This window comes from Pelecanus crispus, chromosome 6, assembly GCF_030463565.1.
Source record: "Pelecanus crispus isolate bPelCri1 chromosome 6, bPelCri1.pri, whole genome shotgun sequence".
Lineage (NCBI taxonomy): Eukaryota > Metazoa > Chordata > Aves > Pelecaniformes > Pelecanidae > Pelecanus > Pelecanus crispus.
In genome coordinates this window covers 71,714,176-71,737,708 of record NC_134648.1, presented here as the reverse complement: position 1 = coordinate 71,737,708, position 23,533 = coordinate 71,714,176, and the positions used below count along the sequence as shown (strand labels likewise).

Sequence of the window (23,533 nt, the reverse complement as noted above, 5' to 3'; positions counted from 1 at the left end):
CTTCCCATTTCCCCTGGACAAAGGGGTGCTTTGTTCTGCGGGGGCCGGGAAAGGTCCGGCCGCGGCCCTGGGGAGCTCGGGGGGAGCCGAGAGCCGCTGCTGCCTTCCGGGGGTCTCGTCCTGCTGTGCCGTGCCGGGCGAGACACCCTTCACCCCAGCCTCCCGCCGGGCCAGGGGAAAGCAAGGGCCATAAAATAGCAAAAAAATTAGCAAAAAAAAGCTACACAACCATCAGAAAAAAATCAACAAAGGGGGCATTTAGGAAAAGACGCTGTAGGAAAAAATCAGCCGGAAACCTCCCCGTCTCACAGGCGGCGCAGGGAGAAGTTTGGAATGAAATAAGCCCAAACTTTGATTTTTTGGGGAATTTTTTTTTTTTTTTTTTTGCATAAAACAATGGCGAGCTGTGCTAAGCCGCAGCCGTGTCGCACCTCCTCGGCCGCGGCTCGTTGCTGCCATCGCACGTCCAGCCCCTGCTGTACAAGTCGCATTTCTGCCACCACTGCTGGGGCCTGATCCTGCACCCCTTCTCGGTTGCAGGATTTTCCCTCCAGCCCAGCAGACCCTCATATTTGCTGCATTTGCTGTGCCGGCTCCTTATCGCAAGAAGCATTTGCGCGGCTGCTTCATCCTGGTGCATGCGCTGCATTGCCGAAGCATCTGCCGTAAATCCGCCGTAACTCCGTGCCGATCCCCTCCGGCTCTTGCTGCCGAATAAATCCCGAATAAATGCAGTGCTGCCTGCACCCTGCCCATCCCTGCGGGCAGCGAAGCCCCGCAGGTGATCTCTCCCATCATCTTGGTGGCAACGCAGTGCCGTGCGCCCCGGCTGCAGCCCCAGCACCCACTGGGAAGGGGGAAAAATTGAGGGTGGAAGGAAAAAGCTTTTGGAAAAAACAGCTGGATCTGCTGGTCGCTTCTGCTGTCCTCCTGCTCCTGTGGCACGGGAAGAGCAGCTCGCGGCTGGCTTGTGCCAACCCTTATTGCAACGTCTGCTGACAGGCAACGCGTCCCTGCCTGCCCACGGCCCCGGTGGCCCCGGTTTGACCGGACCTGTTTGTCTATGGATTTGCATTTGGGGCTTGGAGCAGACTGCGTCCACATGAACCACACCGATCCCCGTAGCCGCACAGAAGCACCCTGCTGAGCACCCTGCTGTCAATACCCGCCACGGGTGCTGGGTGCCGGAGGGATGCAGGACCACGTGCCCAGCTCCTGCCTCATCTCAGCAGCTTGTCCCACCGTCACATCCCACCTCGCCTGGCCCTGGAGCTTGGCTAAAATCACAGCAGCAGCCTGGCGTGCACTGTGAACAGGAAAAGCAGCGCAGGGCTGGTTTCGGTGGGCAGATGAAATCAGAGCAGCTGGAAACGGCAGCGTGGGCCGGCAGCTCCTCTGCATGGACGGGTTGCTCCCGGCCCTCCCGTGATGTATTTAACGAAGCCCCCTCGGTTGCAGGCCCCGTTGGCAAGCCCGGCGAAGCAGGCGATGGCCTGGCCGTGCGTGCCTGCATCCCGGCAGCTCATCCTGCTGCGCCTGGCCAAGTTTCACTGGGAATGCCGGCCAAACGGGGACATTCCTTTGCTGGTGGGAAGTTCCAGCCTGAAAAGTTGGGGCTGACTCAGCCTGGCAGAGCTGCAGGCGGGACTCGCAGCTGGGAAGGGAACCGGCAGCGGGTTTCTACCCTTCCGGCTGAAGCCAGGGGACAACCTCTGCTGGTGGGCAACCTGGCTGAGACACCAGCTTCGGTCTGAAACCTTGGACTTTTAAAATTTGGTTTTATTTTTTTAATTTTGGGGGCTTTTTAAATTGGGTTTTTTTAAAAAAATTGGTTTTTTTTTTTAAATTTTGGGTTTTTTTTTAACCCGGAAGCTTTCCCTGTGCGTTCCTTGCCACGGCAAGGCCGATTTTCCCGGCGTGTCACCCCGTGGTCCCCCTTACCCGGCCCTCAGGGACCGGGACCCGCCGCCCTCCCTGGGGTCCCCGCTGCCCCCCAGGGCGGGCGCGGCGGCCCCACGTGGGCAGCCCTGGCCCCGCCCCCGAGGCGCAAAGGGGCGGGGAGAGAGCGTGGCTTGGCGCCGGAGGGGCGTGGCCTGCAGGCGGGGGCGTGGCCTGGAGGTGAGGGACGAGGCTTGGAGGCGTCAGCAGGGCCTGGCGGGGGCGTGGCCTGGATGTGTGGGCGTGGCCTGGCGGCGGGGGCGTGGCCTGGCGGTGAGGGACGAGGCTTGGAGGCTTCAGCGGGGCATGGCGAGGGCGTGGCCTGGAGGTGAGGGGCGTGGCCTGGAGGCGCCAGCAGGACATGGCGGGGGCGTGGTCTGGCGGCGGGGGCGTGGCCTGGCGATGAGGGGCGAGGCCTGGAGGCTTCAGCGGGGCCTGGCGAGGGCGTGGCCAGGCGGCGGGGGCGTGGCCTGGAGGCGGGGGCGTGGCCTGGCGGTGAGGGGCGAGGCTTGGAGGCTTCAGCGGGGCCTGGCGGGGGCGTGGCCAGGCGGCGGGGGCGTGGCCTGGCGGCGCGGCGGCGGCGCGGGCGGTGGCGTGGCGATGCGGCGGCGCGGCGAGCAAGGCGACGGCGATGGCGACAGCGACAGCGCCCGGGCTCCGGGCAGGGCCGGCGCGGCCCGGCGGGAGCGGTGAGTACCCGGTGCGGGGCTGCCGGGCCGCCGTGGGGGTGTTGGCGGCCGCCGGGCTGCGAGTCGGGGCCGGGCAGCGCCGCGCTGCGCTCGCCGGGAGCGTGTGCGGGTCCCCGGGGAGCGGGTGTCACCGCGGTGTCCCCTGTGCCGTAGGGCTGTCCCCAAGACGTGGCCCTGCCGGGGCCGTCGCCGTGCTCCTGTGTCCCCCAGGCATGGCCTTGTCACCTTGCTGGGGCCGTGACGCCGCGGGTGTCCCCGGCCGTGGCTGTGGCACCCTGCCACAGGTCGTGTACCACACGGCCATGTCCCCATGTCACGGCCATGATCCCGTATCGTGGCCGTGTCCCCCTGTCACCCTGCCACGGCCGTGATCCTGTACCACACGGCCATGTCCCCATGTCATGGCCGTGATCCCATATCGTGGCTGTGTCCCCCTGTCACCCTGCCACAGCTGTGATCCTGTACCACACGGCCATGTCCCCATGTGACGGCCGTGATCCCATATCGTGGCCATGTCCCCATGTCACGGCCATGATCCCATATCGTGGCCGTGTCCCCATGTCACAGCTGTGATCCCATGTTGTGGCTGTGTCACCCTGCCACGGCCGTGATCCTGTACCACACGGCCATATCCCCATGCCACGGCCATGATCCCATATCGTGGCCATGTCCCCACGTCACCCTGCCAATGGCCGTGATCTCGTACTGTGGCCGTGCCCTTCTGCCATGATGCCACGCTGTGGCTGTGTCCCCATGTCCCTTTGCCATCCCCGTGATGCCGTGCGGTGGCCTGTGGCCGTGCCAGCTGTCAGAGGTGCCCCTTGGTGGGCACGTGCCCCCGCCCCAGCCCGGACCCATCACTTCTCACCCGCAGCAGGTATTGTGCAAGGATGGGCGTGAGTGCTCGCCCCTGCACTTGAATATTAGGTGTAGACCACGAGCAGCACCTAATAATTAACTGCAGCAACTGCGGGGGCATTGCCAGCCCATTGCTGCCAGCGTACAGCGGGACCGCTCACACCAAAGTCTCGGGGGGCAGCTGGGGTTCGAGGAGCTCCCTGTGGCTCCAGCACGGCTCATGCCACCCTGCACCCACCTGGGAAGGCTGCCTGTGCCCGGGGGACCATGCCACCTTGCCCTGACACCCCCTTTGCAACCCTTTCTCGGCATCTTGCATCACTCCAGGGCGCACAGTGAACTAAATCCGCTTCTGCAGCAGTGACTGTGACCCCAGGCACACGCTGGCGGGGACCAAGCTGTGCTTGGACGCCTGTCAGAAACCTCTGCCCTAAATCCCTCAGCGCCCGGACTAGTTGCCCCACTACCCAGCGCTGTTAGCCCACGAGAGACCTTGCTGCCAGGGAATCTGCAGCTCTTGGCTTTCCCTTCCCTCTCGGAGGCCGGGGCGGGGGCTGGCCGGCAGCTCGCTGCAGAGGGCACGGATGCGACCCCCAGCCCTTCGGGGCAGGATGCTGTCGGAGGTGGTCACGCTCCCCACCCTGTGCTGGTGACACTGGGGGACATCGCTCTGGGGACTGGTTTCTCCCGTGGTGCTGTGGGCTCCCCGAGCCCCTTTCCCAGCTCCTTGTCCCTGGAGAATTGCAGAAGCTCTCGGAGCCGGGCTTGGGGACACCTCTGTGACTCTGTCTCACCAGCCATGGCTTGGGCTGTTGCCACAGAGTTTCAGTCACTCCTTATTGCCGGTTTGGCTTGCAGCTCCCAGCCCTGGCACTTGCCCTGCCCTTCCTGCCCGCCGATGATCCGTGGGAGGCTGCAGGGGACCGGCTCGTGGCCTCTCATAACGCTGTGTCACGGCGGGGCTGCTCCGACGCCTCAGCTCCATCCCCAAAAGTCAAACGCAACGCCGGCTTGGGGAGCCAGGGTCCCAGCGGGGACGCAAGCGGCAGCCTCAGGCCCTCGCGGGGGAAAAGCCGCTGTATCCAACCATCGTGACTGGGGTTGGGAATGGGGACCCCGCTCTGCTGTGCCCCGAAATCCTTGGGGTGGGCGAGGATGTGCTAACAAGGTGCCTTTCTTGCAGGGGCCGGCTGGCCTGGTGCCCCGGGCTGCGCACCCTCCTCCTGGACCTGCTCCTCATCTACATCTCCGTGCCCTTCCTCATCCGCCTCTTCCCTGTCCTGCTCACCAAATGCGTCTTCCTGAACTTCCGTGAGTGCCCCGGTGCCTGGGTGGCACCGGGACAGCACCCATCCGAGCTCCCATTGCTGTGGGCTTGCAGAGGAGGCACGGAGGGACCTTCCCTCTTGGCGCCTCGTGTTTTGCAAGCTGTGGTAACGCGGTGCTGCCGACCCTGTTTGCTGCCTAAAGTTGCAACACATCTGGGCACACACAGCAGCGACGGGGCTAGAAATTCGGGTGGGAGGAGGTGGCAGACGGCTCTGCTCGCCTACCCGCTTCCCGAGCCAGCCGTAGCGTGGCCCTTGGCTTCCGGGCAAATTATTGAATAAAAAAAATAACATGTTGCTTTGGAAAATGTGCAAAAGCTGGGTGGGAGGGTTGCTGGGTTGCCCGTGTGACGGCTGCAATTTCTCCGTCAGTGTCCTTCCCCTTCTTTGTGGACCTTCGGCGGCCGGAGCTGCTGCTGAACAACACCGTCAGCCTGTACCTCACCACCGAGCCGGGCGTCACGGTTGGCATCTGGTGAGCGGGACAGCCCCGGCGTGCCGGGTGGGCACAGCCGCGTGGCTACGCCAGCGTCCTGGCTAAACCGGCTGGACCCCCCCCGGGCTAACCCCGCTCTGGCCCCCCCAGGCACACGGTGCCGGGCAGCAGAGCGGCCGAGGCACAGGGCAAGGACCAGCGCTGGTACGAGGAGGCACTTGCCGACGCTCACCCCGTGATCATCTACCTGCACGGAAATGGGGGGACCAGGCGAGTACCCATGAGCGGGGCCGGGACCGCGCGCCTGCCTCTCCCAGGGGAGGATGAGCGCGGAGCGCGGCGGCCGTTCTCACGCAGCGTCTCTGCGCGGGGTGAGAACGAGCAAATTCGGTGCAGCAGCCAGCGGTGCTGCGGGGCCGGGGCTGCTGCGGCGGTTTCTGACTCCATGGCTGGAGGAAAATCCCGTTGAGTTCAAGGGAAATGTGAAAACCCACCCACCCCCGAGCATCCAGCTCTCCCCTCCTGGGAAAAGGCCACCCCGGTCCCTCGCCTGAACGGGCGCTGGAGGGGAGGGTCCCTTGAGGGTCCCTCCCTGAGCTTTAACCTCCCTTTCCCCATCAGGGCTTCGAGCCACCGCATCCAGTTCTTGAAGGTAAGCGGTCCCGTGCGGGGGGACCGGGACCTACCGGGGGTAAGGCTCATGCTGGCTCCGGGACCCAAGAAGGACCCTGGGCAGAGTGAACCTGGCCATGCTGGGGGGTCCTGGGGTGCTTCCCCCTGCCCCAGGACATAACACGGTGCCGCTCTTCTGACAGGCGATGGGGGCTGCTGACTTCCACATCCTGGCTCTCGACTACAGAGGTAAAGTCACCCCCCCTGCCTCTCGGAGTGACCGCCCCGGGGCCGGTGTCCCACCCCGGGTCGTGACGCCTGGCCGTGTCCCCCGCAGGCTATGGGGACTCCGGCGGGCACCCCACGGAGAGCGGCCTCACCACGGACGTCCTGGCACTCTACGACTGGGCCAAAGCGCGGAGCGGGAACAGCAGCATCCTCTTCTGGGGACACTCCTTGGGGACGGGGTAGGCGCGGGGCCGGGGGCCGGGGTGGGCGATGCTCCCATGCTGGGAGCCCGCAGCCGGTCCCTGGGCTGCGACGCTGCTGCCGGACCGGTGCCACCCGGGGACGGACCAAGGGGTTGGAGCAGCTCCTCGGTGGGCGCACCCGCAAAGCAAAAACCTCCTGTGCGAGGGGGGAGCCTGAGGGGGCTGTGCGTCCCACCGGGGCGTCACGGCTGCCCCCCCCCCGCCACCTCCGCTTCTCTTCTCGCAGGGTTGCCACGAACGCGGCAAGGAAACTGCAGGAGGAGCGAGGTGAGGGCCAGCGTGGCCGGGTTGGCCCCGCGCAGCGTCCCCCCCGGGGCTCTGCGCACCCCTGGATGGGTTTTGGGGACCGCAGAGGAGCTGGGGAGCCCTGTTGCTCTCGAGCATCAGGCTCGGCCCCTGCAGCGGGGACAAGTGGCCGTCCCCATCCTCCTTAGCGGGACGAGGGCATCTTGGCCTCATGGCTGCTGCCTGGCACGGGAGCGTGGCAGCAGCTCGGGGCGGGGGGGACGGCCTCCCCGCAGCTGTGCCTGCTCTCACTCCGCTCTCCCCTCAGGGGTCCAGGTGGATGCGGTCATCCTGGAGTCGGCCTACACCAACCTCCGTGATGCGGCCGCCCAAATGCCCGTCACCAAGGTGAGCCCAGGGGCTCTGCCCGCGGGGTCGCCCAGCTGCCCGGGGCTCCCTCCTGGCAGGGGAAAGGTGCAGCAATCAAAGCCACGACTGAGCATCCCCCCCCCAACTCTCTCCCTGCAGATCTACAGCCACTTCCCCGGATTCGGGTACCTCGTGCTGGACTCGCTAGCTCTGCACAACTTACTCTTCCGCAGCGACGAGAAGTGAGTGCCTGGAGGGATGGGGCACGGCCAGCCCCGCGGGGCTGGCCGAGGAGGGGTGAATTGGACATAGAATCACAGAAAGGTTTAGGTTGGAAAAGACCTTTAAGATCATCCAGTCCAACCATTAACCTACACTGCCGAGCCCACCACTAAACCAGTTAAGGGGACAGTAGCAATTTTGTGTTTCCTGGCTTGGTGGCTGGCTTATTTATAATGAAAGTAAAAACCAGGAATCACTAAGGTTGGAAGGGATCTCTAAGATCATCCGTCCAACCATCAACCCAACACCCCCATGCCCACTAAACCATGTCCCTAAGCACCATGTCTACACATCTTTTAAATACCTCCAGGGATGGTGACTCCACCACCTCTCTGGGCAGCCTGTTCCAGTGCTTGACCACTTTCAGTAAAGAATTTTTTCCTAATATCCAATCTAAACCTCCCCTGGTGGAACTTGAGGCCGTTTCTTCTCATCCTCTCACTTGTCACTTGGGAGAAGAGCCCGACCCCCCCTCCCTGCCCCCTCCTGCCAGGAGCTGCAGAGAGCGATGAGGTCTCCCCTCAGCCTCCTCTTCTCCAGGCTGAACACCCCCAGCTCCCTCAGCCGCTCCCCACCAGCCCTGTGCTCCAGACCCTTCCCCAGCTCCGCTGCCCTTCTCTGGACACGCTCCAGCACCCCAATGTCCTTCTTGTGCTGAGGGGCCCAAAACCGGACACAGCATTCCAGGTGCAGTCCTTGCTGTGCTCTTACTTGTGTTTGCCCAGCTTACTCATACTTTAGAAGTGGCTTTTTATTTGCATAATTTTAGATATCAATATTACTATTGAGCAAAGTCCACAAGCCAACATCTTTTTTTTTGTTTGGTTTTTTTTTGAGCGCTATGCACTCGAGTCCCACCTGCATTGCCCCATACACACAATTTGGGGGCAGGGTCCTTTCCCCTCTGTGTTTGTGGGTGCCTTTGCTAAAAGCCACGTGGTTCATGGGTGGTTTTGAAGGCTGCGCACCCTGTGTCAGGGGTTTAAGTTTATTAGGGCGCTTGGTGCTGAGGCGAGCAGCGTGGGCATCACCCTGGGGCAGTTCAGCTGCCCTTAGCCACCGATGGGCTGGGTTGGGGGGGTCAGGGTTGCTGGGGGGGTTTTAGCAGCACCCAGGGAGGCTCCCGTGGGTCTGTCGGCTCCAGGGTGACTCCTCGGCACTGTGCTTGCTGCCCGCAGCGTGAAGGCGCTGGCCTGCCCGCTCCTCATCCTGCACGCAGAAGATGATGCTGTGGTGCCTCTGCACCTGGGCCGCAAGGTGGGGACCACCATCGCCTCTACGTGGGCTTTAATGGGGGTGGGTGCCGGTTTAGCCGGTTTTTGGGGGGCTGAAGGGGAGGGAGAGGGGGTGGCTAGCCCCAGGGTGCTGGGAAGGGGTTTGGGGGTCCCCTCTGCATGCCACTAACCACGCTCCCACCCCATGGCAGCTCTTCGAAACCGCACGCAGCGCCTACAAGGACAAAACCAAGGTGAAGTTCATTACCTTTCCCCAAAAGCTGGGCCTGGCCCACGACTACATCTCGTTCAACCCGGAGCTGCCCGCCCTGGTGAAGTAAGTGCTGCTCTGCAGAAATGGCGGCGGGGGGAGACAGGACGAGCCTTGGCCTTTTCTTCCATGGGTGCAGCTTCCCCTGCTGCAACCATGCAGGTGCCTTCCCCCTGCTCCTTCCCCTCCCTCTGGTGCTCGCTGGCATCAATTTTTGAAGCTCCGATCACTCCTCGCTGCCCTGAGCCTGTCCTCGGTGTGGGTGTCATGGGGAGGTGGCCCCAGGGACAGCCCCCAGCTCCTCTTTGCGCTGGGCGCAGAGATGCAGCTTTGCTCTAAGCCCAGCTCAGACCCACAGCCAGGGATCAGAAATCGGGATCTCAGGCAGCACAGGACGGTCAGTGATGCAGCGTAAGATTTATTGCATCTTGTTGCAGAGACTTCCTGAACGTCAAGTGATGGCAGCTGCTGCGTGCAGCGACCGCGAGCACTCCCTCCAACCCGCACCAGGAACCCCTCGTTGCACTGAACTTACTGCTGTGCGTAATAAAAACTACTGAGAAGCTTTCTAATTTGCCCGCTGCCTCGAGGACGCGGCCGATTCCTCGGGGGATGGAGATGCTGCCGTGATCTGGGTGCTGCTCCTGGGACAGGCCCATGCAAGCGGTGGCCAGGAGCATCATATGGGGCAGCGGTGGGGGGATAGGGACCTGATTGCAAACACCCCTGAACCCCCCCTGGCACTGATGCCTCAGGACTGGCAAGAGCTGCACCCCAAGTCCTGCTTCGGCATCACCTGCAAGGGCTCAGACAGCTGTGGCCAGCTGTGGCCAGCTGTGCTGCCCACCCTGTCCTGCACTGAGCCCCAGTAGCTCACCCCCTGCACCCTCTTTCTGCGTTAGCATTGGTGCAAGCGAGCCCAGTCCCTAATTTTAGGCTCCAGCAAACAGCCCCTTGGACTCCAGTGGCACTTTTATTTTTAGAACCTATGCAAGCAACAGGGCGACGCGGTTTCGCTTTCCGCACGACACTTAGATTATAAAAATTCCCCCCCCCCCCGCCCCCTTCCCCATCCGTAGGAAAGCCAACAGCAGCAACGTAGAGACTAGACAGCAGGGAAAAATTTACAGCACACGTGCTCACGTCCCCTGGCTCCAGCCGGCGGTGGCTCCGTGCCCCTACGCCGCGGTGCCGTTGGGGGTCTTGTCCTCGACCACATCCCGGGGCTCGTTAGGCGGCGGGATCTTCAGGTCAGAGGGTTCCACGTGCCAGATGTCCCGGGCATACTCCTTGATGGTGCGGTCGCTGGAGAACTTGCCGGCTGCCGCGATGTTCCTGATGACCATCTTGGTCCACGCCTTGGTGTTCTGCAAGGAGAGTGGTGGGACAGTGCGGCCGGAGGCTTGCGCCCATGGGTGCCACGTTGGCCCCGAGACCGGCTTTCAACCAGGGACCCCCTGCAGCAGCACAGCCAGGGGTTTCCTTGCCGGGAACCCATCTACGTGTACAACCCTGCCAGAGCCCTTCTCTGGGATGGGATATTGTGCCCCCATCACGGCTCCCCCCGCCTTGCCCCCAGGCCAGAACTCACCCGGTACAGCTCGCTGACCTTCTCTTGGCATTTGACGTAAGCCTCGTAGTCTGCAAAAACTTTAAACCTGTAGCAGCGAAGAAAGGGGGAGTCAACGACGGCAGAAATGCGCCAGTGGGAGCGCGGCGGTGGCCGGTGGCGGCGGCGCACGGGGCTCCGGCTGCCAGATCTGGGGTTTCCTCAAACATGAGTGCTTCAGACGGATTTTCCCCCCCCAGCCCTGTTTGTACAGAGCCCTGCAAGCCCGCGGGTGCTGCGATGCAGGGCCAGGATGGGACACCCTGCATCAGGTCACTGGGAAAACATTTCCCCGGTGCAAACACCCACGGCCCTTGGCTGCTTAGTGCTCCGGCCAGGAAAGCCCTTGAGATACCTAAAAGCATCTATCATCTGGCAAGGGCTGTGCACCCAAATGTGTCTTGGCCTTAATGTACCCCAGGCGTTAATGCGGCAAGCGGGAAGTGCCGTACATGGAGAACCTTTTGTACACACAGAGCATCAATCGCTCGTCCACGTACGCAACATCAGGGCCAGAAAATGGGACCTTATCAGCCAGAGGGTGGATGGTTGGGGCAGGGGGCTGCTCTGCATGGGCACCGGGAATTTGGTGGAGACCCAACCCGGGGGATGGATGGCATCCCAGGCCTCACCGGTCGTGGTGGAAGAGCATGTTGACCACGTCTTTGAAGAGGTCAGGCTCCTTCGGGGAGAAGAAGCCGCTCTTAATCTGGTCAATGGCTTGCTTCAACTCGGGGAGCCGGTCGTAGTACTCCTGGGCGTTGTACCTGGCAGGGAAGGGTTGACATGAGATGGTGCTGCCCCAGCTGCCTGTGGTGGCACCCCCGTGGCGTCCCCAGCCCTCACCCTTCCCTGTCCAGCTCCGTGACGTCTTCCACCCTCATGCCGAAGATGAATAGGTTTTCCTCTCCAGCCTCCTCGGCCATTTCCACGTTGGCTCCATCCATGGTGCCGATGGTCAGAGCCCCGTTCAGCATGAACTTCATGTTGCCCGTACCTGATGCCTCGGTGCCCGCCGTGGAGATCTGCTCCGACAGGTCGGTAGCAGGGATCACTGCCAACAAAACACATGGATGCAAGGAGCTCATGGTGACCAGCTTTGGGTTTGTATTGGGGCGAAGGATGTTAGATCTGCTGTCTCTGATAAACCCATGGGCTGGTGGACAGCCACGGGGTGGACAGCCACGGGGTGGACATCCCCTCCCCACAGCGTGTCCCACGTGGGCTACCTTTCTCTGCCAGCGAGACTCTGTAGTTCTCCAGGAAGATGACCTTCAGCTTGGTCCCCACAACGGGGTCGTTATTCACCACCTGAGCCACAGCGTTAATGAGCTTGATGATCATTTTAGCCATGTGATACCCTGGGGCAGCCTAGGAGAAAAGCCACGGGTGACCCTGGAGGGCTGGTGCCAGGGGCAGGTGAGGAGCACCCAGCTCCCACGTGCCCAGGGAAGCACTCGCTCAGCCCTGCTCTCATCCCTCATCCAACTCATGTATTGTGCCACCAAGTTTTTGGGGGCTTGCATGACCGTAGGCAGCAGAACCTTGCGCGGGTTGAAGCCACCAAGTTTTTGGGGGCTTGCATGACCGTAGGCAGCAGAACCTTGCTTGGGTTGAAGCCACCAAGTTTTGGGGGGCTTGCATGACTGTAGGCAGCAGAACATTGCGTGGGTTGAAGCCAACAAGTGCTGCCTCAGGACTTCCTAGAGGCCTTCGGGGAGACAACCCCACGAGAGTATCTACAACCAAATCCCCTAGGGAATTTTCCAGGGCTTCCTCCAAAATGCCTAAAAATCCTGACCCAACTTACCTTGCCCCCAATGATCACTGTCCTCGACACAAACAGCTTCGCAGGATCCCTCCTGATGCCTGGAGAAGACAGCAGCATGGTGTGACCCTCTGTTTTAGCTGCAGCCCCGGGGGATCGGGATGCTCGTGCCCCCCCAGGGCAGCCTGTCCCCTCGGGGTGCGCGGTGGCTTACGGTTGTACATGGTGATGATGTGCAGGCAGTTCATCAGCTGCCGCTTGTACTCGTGGATCCTCTTCACGTGCACGTCGAACATGGAGGACGGGTCGATCTTCACTTTGTACTCCTTCTCCAGGTACAGCGCGAACTTCACCTTGTTCTCCTGGGTGAGGGCAGGCAGCGCGTCAGCCCCCGGGCCGGTGCTCCCGCTGCCTGCGGCCCCCCTGCCCGCACCCCTCACCTGCTTCACTTTGGCAACCTCCCGGATGAAGCGGTCGTCGTCCACAAACTCGTGCAGCTTTGTCAGCTGGCTCAGGTCCCGCACGTAGTCCTCCCCTATTTTCTGCAACGGGAGCACAGGCACGCGCTGACCACGGGACGGGGGCGGCCGCCTTCATCGGGCACGCTGCTCCCGCCCGGCAAAGCCAGCGGCGCTTGGAAAGCGGGAGCAGGGGACTCGGGTGAGATGCAAACAGAGCTTGACCATTTAAAAGATGTAAATCATAGAATCATAGAATGGTTTAGGTTGGAAAAGACCTTTAAGATCATCCAGTCCAACCATTAACCTAACACTGCCAAGTCCACCACTAAACCAGTTAAGGGGAGAGTAGACTAAACCATGTCCCAAAGTGCCACCTCTGCCCGTTTTTTGAACATCTCCAGGGATGGGGACCCCACCACCTCTGTGGGCAGCCTGTTCCAATGCTTGACCACTCTTTCCGTCAAGAAATTCCTCCTAATATCCAATCTAAACCTCCCCTGGTGCAGCTTGAGGCCATTTCCTCTCATCCTATCACTTGTCACTTGGGAGAAGAGCCCGACCCCCCCTCCCTGCCCCCTCCTGCCAGGAGCTGCAGAGAGCGATGAGGTCTCCCCTCAGCCTCCTCTTCTCCAGGCTGAACACCCCCAGCTCCCTCAGCCGCTCCCCACCAGCCCTGTGCTCCAGACCCTGCCCCAGCTCCGCTGCCCTTCTCTGGACACGCTCCAGCACCCCAATGTCCTTCTTGTGCTGAGGGGCCCAAAACTGGACACAGCATTCCAGGTGCGGCCTCCCCAGCGCCGAGTGCAGGGGGACGATCCCTGCCCTGCTCCTGCTGGCCACACTGTCCCTGACACAAGCCAGGGTGCTGTTGGCCACCCTGGCCACCTGGGCACACCTGGGCTCAGATGGCTGAGATTGGAGCAGCGTCCCCGCGGGCAGTGTCCCTGTGGTCGGGAAGCGTCGGGGGTCAGCGCGTCCCCCCCACGCCGTTACCTCCGCGATGAGCTCCGCCAGCCCCGGGTTGCAGAGCAGGAGCCAGCGCCGTGGGGTGATGCCGTTGGTCTTGTTCTGAAACTTCTCTGGCTCCAGCGCTGCAAAGTCCTTGAAGCTGCGAGGACAAGGAAGGGACAGCTTCAGGCTCGCCCACCTGGCACCACCACCATTTCCAAGCCGAGGGTGATCCACCACCGCCTCCCTCCATGCGCTTACACTTGAGTCTTGACTATTTCGGAGTGGATCTTCGCCACGCCGTTGACAGCGTGGGAGCCGACGATGCAGAGATGGGCCATGTTGATCCTCTTGGTGCCTCCCTCCTCTATCAGGGACATCCTCCGCAGCCGGTCCACGTCGTTAGGGAAGAGGGACGCGATGTGCTGCCGGTGGAGGCCGGAGAGGCGGTGAGCGGTGCTGGTGCTTAGGGATGTCCCACCCGATGGCTCCCGAGGAGGGGGCCACAGCAACGTCTCCAACGCATTTGGCACCAGCCAGAGCGGTGGCTTTTACTCCAGAGTGACGGTGCAAACCCCCTCCCAAAGGGTGCCCTTCCCCAGCACGGATGTCTGGACAGAAGGACCCCCAAGCCCCCATGGAGACGGGCTTGTGGGCACATGCTTGGCCAGCGGGGCTGTTTGGGCAAAAGCCTCATGCTACCAGACCAGGAGGCTGAACCACCATCTCCTTTGTACCCCCAACCTCATCCCCCAGGATGCATTTAGCGTTTAGGGAGCAAAGCAATGCCAGCAGGTAAGTCCCTGGAGCGATGGGTGAAGTCTTTAAAATAGCCACTAACTGCGGGATGGCAACAGACTGGCGGGAAGGGCTTTCCTATACACCAGCCTCCCAAAATAGCAGCCAGAACCACCCGGCCACACACCCAACATCACTGGTTTGTGCCTCCCCCTAATCCCGCCGGCACAACGTGTGCCATCGCCGTCCTCCTCTCCGGAGAGGGCTCCTGCGCCGCCCCAAGGCACTTACATCCAGGTGCCTCTGGTTGATCTCGTAGATGATCTGCAGGTGTCTGGGGAGCAGCTTCTCCACCAGGTCCACCGGCCAGCGCTCCAGGGCTTCGGGAAGCACCGTGTGGTTGGTGTAGGCGAAGGTACGCTTGGTGATGTCCCAGGCCTGCCGGGGGGAGAGCCGGCGCTGAGCAGCGAGGCTGGAGGCAGCGCCGGGCGGGTGCCAGCACCCACGCATGGTCCTCCCACGGCAGCCAGCAGCCCAGCCGAGCTGGCTCCTCCATCTCCATACTGGTTCAACCCAACCTGACTGCTCCACATCCGTCCCCAGGGCCACCAGCAGCTACGAAACTGGTTCCCCAGCTCCTCTACCACGGGCGGGCAGGAGGGTGGATGCAAGCAGAGGGGACCCAGGGGCCAGGTTGGGTCTCCCTACCTTGTTCCACGGCAGCTTCTCGATGTCCACCAAAATCCTCATCAGCTCAGGGATGGCCATGGCAGGGTGTGTGTCGTTCAGCTGGATGGCGACCTGCAGGGAGAGCAGGGGTGGCACACTGGGGACACGTGGGGGACGCGCGGGCATCCCACTGCTCAAGTCAGCTGGGCACGGCACCCACGGAGGGCCCACAAAACCTCTCCAGCCCTGGGTGTGCATCTGGGAGGCGTCCAAACGAGCTCCAAGGCACACGTCGGAGCAACCACGGCTCGTACCTGGTCGGGGAAGGAATCAAACACGGTTCGGACACTCTCTGTGCTCCCAAATTTGGACGCTTTGAAGCGGCGTATGATGTCCTGGAGGGTGGCAGCCACGACGAAGTACTCCTGCTTCAGCCGCAGCTCCTTCCCCTCGAAGAACTGTGAGCAGAGGAGCAGGACACTGCGGGATTGCACCGCGCTGCCCAGGCACGCCTGCGCTGGAGGAGCTGCACGGCACGAGCCCCCAGTGCTTCCACCAGCGCCGGTGTTGGCAGCAGCTCTAACCCCAACATCTTCTCGCTTTCCAGATTTCAGCACGGGGGTTTGAGATGTGCTGGTACAAACAGAGGTTAAATCCCCCCCACCCCGAGCACCGTCAAAACCTGTTCTCCCTGGTTGGAAAATTTCGGCTGCAAGGAAAGTTACTGGGGCAATGGGAAGGGAAGCCACAGGGGCTGTAACACCTAGGAGCTATTTCTAAGACAAGAATTAAAACCATCGTTCACACAGCCCAAAACATCAACACGCTGGTCTGCGAGAGAGGATCTGCGGGAGGCAACCTCAGCACCGGCGCCGTGGTGTCCCCGGCTCTCCTCACCAGCTGGGAACGCCGGGGTAGGATTATACAGGGAAAAAAAAAAAACATCAGGGCCTGCCCAAACAGGCTGCAGAGCAGGAAGAGCAGCTCTTCGCCTTCTTTCCCGACTCCGCAACTCGTTCTGTGCCCGGGGAAGGGCTGTACATCCCATCGTGCCTTCGTGCAGCACGGCAAGAACACCCCGCAGCGAGAGGTTGGGATGCAAAGGGGAATTTGAAGCACAATCTCTGGTCCTGGGCTGCAAGGGAAGGTCAGGAAAATGCCAGCGGCGTTCATCAGTTTTCCCTCATGTTGTATTTTGAGACTCGAGGAACATTTTTGCAGCAGGACGTGCTCATCCCCACTCCCTTTACCGTGCTGAGCACAGATTTGCCTGGGAACGCGCTTGTCTGCTGCAGCCCCGAGCAGCGCTGGTGAGAGGCAGCAATCCCCATCCAAGCACTACAGACGGCTTGAAACGCAACTAAAAGATCTCTGCAACGTCCCGGCGAGAGGGGCTGCTCCGCAATCTTTAGCCATCCCTAAAACGGGGACACCCCTCCATCCCCAACTTACGTTGTCGTTGGGGTAGAGGACGCGGGATATGTTCTCCGCCAGGTTTCTGTCCAGCACGGCCTGGATGTAGTCTCCGACGTTGACTGGGGAGGAGCAGAGGGGTAAGGTGGGTGCAGGACCCCCCTGCGCCCTGTCCCGCTCGGCACCCCACCAGCACCCACTTACAGTCTCGCAGGTTGAAGTCGTTGGGCGCCCGAGCCGACCACAGGCGCATGGTGTTGACGGTGTTGTTCATGTACCCGGGCACGGGTGTATCGTAGGGCAGCGCCAGCACCACCTAGGACATCGGCAGGGCAGCCGGAGCCGGGCTGTGCCCCCGGTTGGTGTCCCCCCATGTCCCCCCGGCCCTGCCAGAGCCCTCCCGTCCCACAGACCCTTCCGCAGGAGTGAGCTCAGGGTGGCATCCACCTTCACAGGGTTGCATGCATAGAATCATCGAATCATAGAACCGTTTAGATTGGAGAAGACCTTTAAGATCATCCAGTCCAACCATTAACCTAACACTGCCAACTCCAACACTAAACCAGTTAAGGGGAGAGTCATAATTTCATGTTTCCTGGCTTGGTGGCTGGATTATTTTTAATGAAAGTAAAAACTAGGAGTCACTAAGGTTGGAAAGGAGCTCTAAGATCATCAGCCCAACCATCAACCCAACACCCCCATGCCCACTAAACCATGTCCCAAAGTGCCACCTCTGCCCGTTTTTTGAACCCCTCCAGGGATGGGGACTCCACCACCTCTCTGGGCAGCCTGGTCCAATGCTTGACCACTCTTTCCGTGAAAGAAATTTCTCCTAATATCCAATCTAAACCTCCCCTGACGCAGCTTGAGGCCATTTCCTCTGGTCCTCTCGCTTGTCACTTGGGAGAAGAGACCGACTCCCCTCCCCACCCCCTCCAGTCAGGCAGTTATGGGGATGTGCTTGGTACCCCCAGCCCCTGCCCTGGGGACACCCCGGCTCTCCCAGCTCTGCCCGGCAGCTGGTATTTGCCAGAAGCGCTCAGGGGATGGAGAGAGGCTTGCGAGGGTCAGGAAGCTTAATTTAAGCCGCCGTGCCGAGCCGTTGCATTGCACGCAGACCTGCTGGGAGGTGCTTTTGGGTATTTCAGAGGTTGGCTGCAGAGGTGGAGCAGCAAAACCTGTCCCCATCCCTATGTCCATCTCCTTCCCAGTTTGCTCCACCACTGTCTTTTCCACCCCAGTGATGCAGCCTCACCGGCACAACCCTCCCTGGCAGGGACGCTGGCTGGACCACGCAAGGGGGGTTCCCCGCACGCCGGCCCCGGCCCGTACCTGGGTGTCGACCCACTTGGCACCGGTGGCAGCATGCTCCACCCGGCCGTAGAAATGCACAGGCAGCATGTACTCGGGACGGGCTTTCTCCCAGGGGTTGCCATGCCGGAGCCAGTCGTCGGCTTCTTCTACCTGCCGGAGGGAGCGAGAGCGGTGACGGGGCCGCCCAGCGCCGCGGACCTCCCCGGGTTGTGCCCCGTGGAGGCTGGCTGGGAAAAGCTCCGGCTGCTCATGGCAAAGGGGATGACGCTTCGGAGTCCGTCCGCCCTAAACCCAAATTTTGGCACCGCAGGGTGAGCCCGGAGGCAGGGCTCTACCCCGACCACCCTGAACCCCGGGGTCTCCCTGCCGGAGGGGTGATGGATGGGGATGAGGAGGTGGGGATGAAGGCAACGTTTCTCTTAGCGCACCACTAACACCGCTGCGACCGAGACACCGCTAACCCTCTTAATGGGAGTTTCGGCACGGCTGGGTCGGAGCTCTGGGCGGCAGGGGCGATGCGTGGGGGTCAGAGGAGATAAGCCCCGTTAGGACGCAGCAGCCGAGGAATCGCTTGTTCACAGCAGCGAGGAGGAAAGGCCTCCACTTGCTGGCCGTAGGTACAGCTTTTTGGAGACGCTCACAGAGTCCCTCTGGCTATTCGGGGTTGTCTCCCACCAGCAGTTTTGCAGATGCACACCATGTTTTCCATTGCATTTCCAAAGCAGCCCCTTCCACCCTCTCATGCTTTTTGACCCAGGTGTCGAGCAGCGCAGCCAGGCTGGGAGGGGGCTGGATTTGGCCTCCCCCAGACTTCCCCACACCACCGCCGTACCGCCTCAGCGAAACCATCCCCGCCAGGAATAGGGACACAGCTCCTCCACCCTCGCCTGCTCTCATGGTGCTGCTGGCCCCGAGCAGGGCACGCTGCGGACGCGGATGAGGGCAGCCTGAAGCAGCCAAAAAACTCCCAAAGAGAGCATCCCGCTGGCCCCTGCCAGGAGCTGCTAGGATGCACAGGGCCTGGGGCGGCTGCGGCTCCGTGCAGGCGGAGCGGGGATGCCGGAGAGGCGGCAGCGGAAGCAGGGACCTCTCCGGTCCTACCGCAGCCCCAGACAGGGGCTGGAGCCAGGCGGGATGAAGGACAAGCTTCCCCGCCGCAGGGAGGGATGCTATGCGCTCGCACCGGTTTAAGAAGTTAAACTCGTTCGAGAAAACATCTGACAAGTTTGAAATGTCACAGCACCAACTCTGGCTCCAGCATCCTCCAGGCTAAGGGAGGGTGTCCGAACTCCCTGATCTTCGCCTGATTTAAGGGAGAGGCCGGGCTCGGGGCTTCAGCCGTGCCGGGGGAAGGTGAGGGCCACGCGCCTCTGTCCCTACCTGCCACCCATCCCGGATCTTCTGGTTGAAGATGCCGTACTCGTAGCGGATGCCGTAGCCGTAGGCTGCCAGCCCCAGCGTGGCCATCGAGTCGAGGAAGCAGGCTGCCAGGGACAGAGGAGAGCAGGGAGCTGCGCTTCCCGGGGGAGCCCGGAGCCCCGGCAGGCAGCGGCTCCTTCTCCCCATGGAGAGCCGACGGCCGCAAGCAGCTGCCCCGCGGAGCCAGGGCCAGCAGCCACCGCTCGCTGCCAGCCACCCCGCGTCTCTCGCCCCGTGCACGGAGCCATAACCCCCCCCCCCGCCAAGGTTTAGGTACCCCCCATGGCAGATGCAAAGGCTGCGGGGTTGTGCCCCACCACCCAGGCAACGAGACCGTTTGGGGGGCTCACTCACCAGCAAGCCTGCCGAGCCCGCCGTTGCCGAGCCCGGCATCCTCCTCGATTTCTTCCAGCTCTTCCATGTCCAGCCCGAGCTACAGATGAGAAGGAGAAGGTGACGGGCTGGAGACTCTCAGAGTGCCCAGCCACGCGGAGGGGAGGCACCGCTGGCACGCACCCCGGGGTGCTGCCCTGCGCCCGCCGCTGCTGCCCCCCCCGCTTGCAGGTGGGCTTCAGGAGGGGTGGAAAGGCACCCGAGCCTGCCAGACCCATCCCTGCAGCTGGGGATTTGCATCCAAAGCAAAGTCCCCCTTCTCCACTGCCACTCCACGCTGCGACAGGGCCCAGCTCTGGCGTTTAAGTCACCTTTTACAAGGGACACGCAAGTCCTTGACCCCGCTGCGGACGAGATTCCAGGGGTGGGGGGCACCCAGCCATAACGAAAGTGCTGCTTTCATGGTCCCAGACATTTCGGGCAGGTCTCCCAGGGCTCGTTCCTGGGCCTGTTCCCCTCTCTCCATGCCCCAGCCCCACGGCTGCAGCCCCGCTGGGGCAGGCACCCAGGTGCCCGTCGCCCTGGCTCCAGGCATCGCCCTTCAACGGAGACGCCCGGAGAAGCAGCTACACCACTTTTACAAGGAAATGTAAAGTTTCCAGCCTGTGACGCTGTGGGAGGAAGAGGTTTTGCCTATGCAAAGCTCCTCGGGCAGCTCAGCGGGAAATAAGACGGTGCCTTGCCAGGGCTGAGCCACCTTTTCCCATGGAAACCTCTTGGTCCGATGTCCCCCCGATGTCCCACAGTCGCAGTAAGCAGGGACAGCCCCGGTCCCACGGCCACCCGTGCAGGAGGGCCGGACCCTGCACCGCTCCTGTGTAAGTGGGCAGCACCTTCTCCCAAACTGGCCAGTCAGAGACGGATCTGGGAGCACCAGCGCCGGTGTTTCACGGCACTAGGCTGCACAGCTCTGAATTTCATCGGCAGCCCTGAACGCCTACAGAAATATCTTAAGTGATTTCTATTATGCCAAACATTTTATTTTAGAAACATTTGGCATTTGTGTCCCGGGGGCTCCGCATATGCAGTAAGGAGGATTTCCCTCGGAGCTTTACCTGCCGTTGCTGCAAAGAGGAGGATTTCCGAATAACCTCACACCTTCCGCTTCCTCAGGCTGCCACCATGTAGCATCCCGGGCTCTTCCCCTCTACCCTCACCCCCAGCCGAGCTGCCATCCTCATTGCAAGGTCAACAGATAAAAAATTTTAAAAAATCCTAAAAATAAGTTCCTCTGTGTTTGCACGAAAGCTGCTCCTGCTGTTGTGCAACCTCCCCAGCCACGTACGATGGCGTCGGTGCCAGCGCCAGGCTGGGGTTGAGTTCAGCCAAGGTTTTATTCCGCTCTGCCATCGATTATAGCTATTAATGGCCTCGTGCATAGAGCCACGAGTTTCCTTGCAGTTTGTGGGCTTCAGCCTCCGTCCTGCCGGTGCTCAGCAGCACCGTGCCGCATCCCTCAGCACGCAGCCGCCGGGCTGGGCAGCCCCGATCGGGCTGCAAGCACCGGCTGTGGCCCCGGGCCTTTCAAGAGCAGGTCCTGGAGCAGCGTTTATCCAGTAAGGCATCGCCTGGGGAGCAAACTGGGGAGCAGTTTGCAGCCAGCGCGGTGAAACACAAACATCCCCAGGAGCCGGAGAGAGCGTGGAGCCCCCCGAGTCTGGGTCCTCACCGACCCCCCTGGGATGCTCACCTGGTAGATGGCTTCATCGCAGGCATTCTGCAGCCCCAGGTTAATCATGGTGTTCTGCAGCGTCCGCCCCATGTAAAACTCCAGGGAGAGGTAGTAAATCCTCTGAAAGAGAAAACCACCCCCTGGTCACCTTCCCCGGGGCCGGAGGAGGCTGGAGAAGCCGCTATCGGGTGTAACCTCGAAGCAAGAGGAAAAAGCCCGACTCTCAACAAAAGCAGGGTGGTTTGCACCGGGAATTTGAGGGCTGGAGCTGCTCGGAGGCGGCCGTGCCTTGCAGCCCCGGCCCTGCTCTCCTGCCACTGCTGTTTCCCAAGCAGGGAAGAGGGCAGCGCCGAGGCGGTTTTCCTTGGACAAGCCCCGGCAGCCTGTCCGAGAGCAGGGACGGCTTCAGGATGATCACCCCGAGCATGCCGGTAGCCGTGGTGGTACAAAGTTAAACTTTAAAGAGGAGACGTTTCCTAATGTCATCGCGAGCTGCACAGCAAACCGAGCAAGCCACCGTCGCCGTCTGCGTGTGACAGCCGCAGGGACACGGGCTTCCTCTGCCGTCCCCGGGGGGTTCGGTCTGAGGAGCACTGCACGCTCTCGCTGACACGACGGGGGCAGGATGCGGCCAGTAACACGTAGGCTTGTGTAAGCCGTCCCCCGGCGTCGGCAGGTTTTACGGAAGGATTTAGGCTGGAGGAAGCCGCTGACTTGACAGGTTTCCGCAGGACCTGTGCGGGGTCGGGCTGGGGACGGCGATGGGATGTGCTGGGCAGGGTGGGTTTGGTCCCAGCAGAGCCGGAGGCAGCGATGCCGGGCAGACGGCACCCAGCACGGCTCAGCGCCCAGATTCAAGCCCTGGCAAGAGGCTCAGCTTTTATTTTTCCTCACCCTTACACAACACGGAGGGGTCTGAGCTATCAGGGGCTGGCACGGCCCCAGCAAGGTGTTCCCTTGCCGGGAAGAAATTGGAGCCGACAAGAGTTGTCCAGGTGTCAGGAGGGGATTACGGCTTAATCCCCCCGGCAGCCGGAGCCCCGCGCTCGGCGCAAACCAGCGCAGACAGAGCAGCGGCGCAGAAACTCCTGCACGAACCGGATCGTTCACGCTCCGAGGATCCCCGCGGCGCGGATTAGGCGTGCGCCTATTTTAACCGAGGCCTGCTCGCGGCTGGCTTGGGCTTCGTTTAAGCCTTTCGGCTAATTCACCCTAGAAGGCTTTGCAGCTGCTTTTGGTAGACCGCACCCACGCCAGCGCTGCAGGACAACAAACGCTGTTCCCATGCCCTGCACCCAGCTCCCGGCCAAGCCGCGCCGTGTTTGTTTTGCAAAGCAAAGGACAGTGGCCTCGCTTGTTAAAAGTCCAGTCCCTCCGCTCGGCAAAGACAGTGGGGGATATCCCTAAACGCAAGAAAAAGCAGGGCCTCCCTATTATCCGTGTTCTCCTAGCGTGTTTGCAGGAGGGTTTGCACCCGAGGGGCTCACGATGGCTTTATGCATCCCCCCGCTCCCAGCCCGGCCAGAACGCAGGACCCACCTTGGGAAAACTGGGGTGGGGTCGGGGTTTCCCACCACCCTCCACCCCCTGCCCTGGCAAAAGGGGTCCTCTCCAGCATCCCCTCGCTCCCACCTTGGGGTCCTTCTCGTAGTAGTACTGCTGGGTGCGGATCCAGCGTCCCACCAAGTGGTCCCGCACGGTGTGGGCCAGGGCGAAGAAGTAGTCGCGGGGGGTGGCCACGTTGCGGTCCTTGACCAGGGTGAAGTGGAGGTGCCGGTTGAAGCCCCGCTTCAGCTCGGCCACGCTCTCGGCTCCCACGATCCCGCGGATGCTGATCTGCTTTCGCCGCTCCTGGTCCGACAGCGGTCGCGACATGACGGCGGGGGGGGCTGCGGGGACACGGGGGGACACTGGGGTCGGGGGGATGCAAGGAGACGGGGGGACACGGGGCTCGGTGGGGGGGGGATGCGGGGACAGGGGGGGACACCGGGGTCCGTGGGGGGGGGGCTGCAAGGACACCGGGATCGGTGGGGGGGGGGGTGCGGGGACACGGGGGGACACCGGGCTCGGGGGGGGGGGGTTCGGGGAGACGGGGGGGGGCACCGGGCTCGGCGGAGCTGAGCGCCGGCACCGGGTTCCGCCTCCGCCCCGGGGCTGAGCTCGCCGGCTGGGCCGGGCTACCGGTGCCCCGGGGAGGGGCCGCCCCACGGGCCGCCCACTCGTGGGGCGGGAGCGGCCGCCGGGGCTGCGCCAAGGGGGAGGCCCGGGGACCGGCCGCCCCCGGGGGGTGCGCGGAGAGGAGGCGGGCGAGGAGCCGGGGGGCGCTCCGGGGGCCCAGGGGGACCCCCCCTGCCCGACTGCTGCCCTGCACCCCCCCTGCACCCTCCCCTGCACCCCTTCTTGCCCTGCACCCCCC

General features: G+C 62.4%; 2 protein-coding genes across 2 annotated transcripts; one reads left to right on the top strand and one right to left on the bottom strand.

The window, feature by feature from the left end:
- The first annotated feature begins 2,538 nt into the window (after positions 1-2,538).
- On the top strand, positions 2,539-9,172 carry ABHD12B (abhydrolase domain containing 12B). Its single transcript, XM_075712952.1, has 13 exons — positions 2,539-2,627; positions 4,669-4,796; positions 5,186-5,288; positions 5,400-5,519; positions 5,871-5,901; positions 6,065-6,110; positions 6,199-6,328; positions 6,579-6,619; positions 6,906-6,985; positions 7,106-7,188; positions 8,407-8,485; positions 8,655-8,779; positions 9,151-9,172. The coding sequence occupies exons 1-13, from the start codon at positions 2,539-2,541 to the stop codon at positions 9,170-9,172; spliced, it is 1,077 nt and encodes a 358-aa protein (XP_075569067.1).
- Positions 9,173-9,891: 719 nt separating this feature from the next.
- On the bottom strand, positions 9,892-22,992 carry PYGL (glycogen phosphorylase L). Its single transcript, XM_075712095.1, has 20 exons — positions 22,750-22,992; positions 21,136-21,237; positions 19,407-19,485; positions 19,014-19,117; positions 17,652-17,783; positions 16,524-16,635; positions 16,359-16,441; positions 15,221-15,364; positions 14,946-15,038; positions 14,529-14,675; positions 13,761-13,924; positions 13,545-13,659; positions 12,531-12,632; positions 12,305-12,452; positions 12,133-12,191; positions 11,552-11,693; positions 11,169-11,376; positions 10,955-11,089; positions 10,305-10,371; positions 9,892-10,080 (listed from the first exon to the last, which is right to left on the bottom strand). Exons 1-20 carry the CDS (start codon positions 22,990-22,992, stop codon positions 9,892-9,894), a joined length of 2,568 nt encoding a protein of 855 aa, XP_075568210.1.
- Positions 22,993-23,533: the final 541 nt, after the last annotated feature.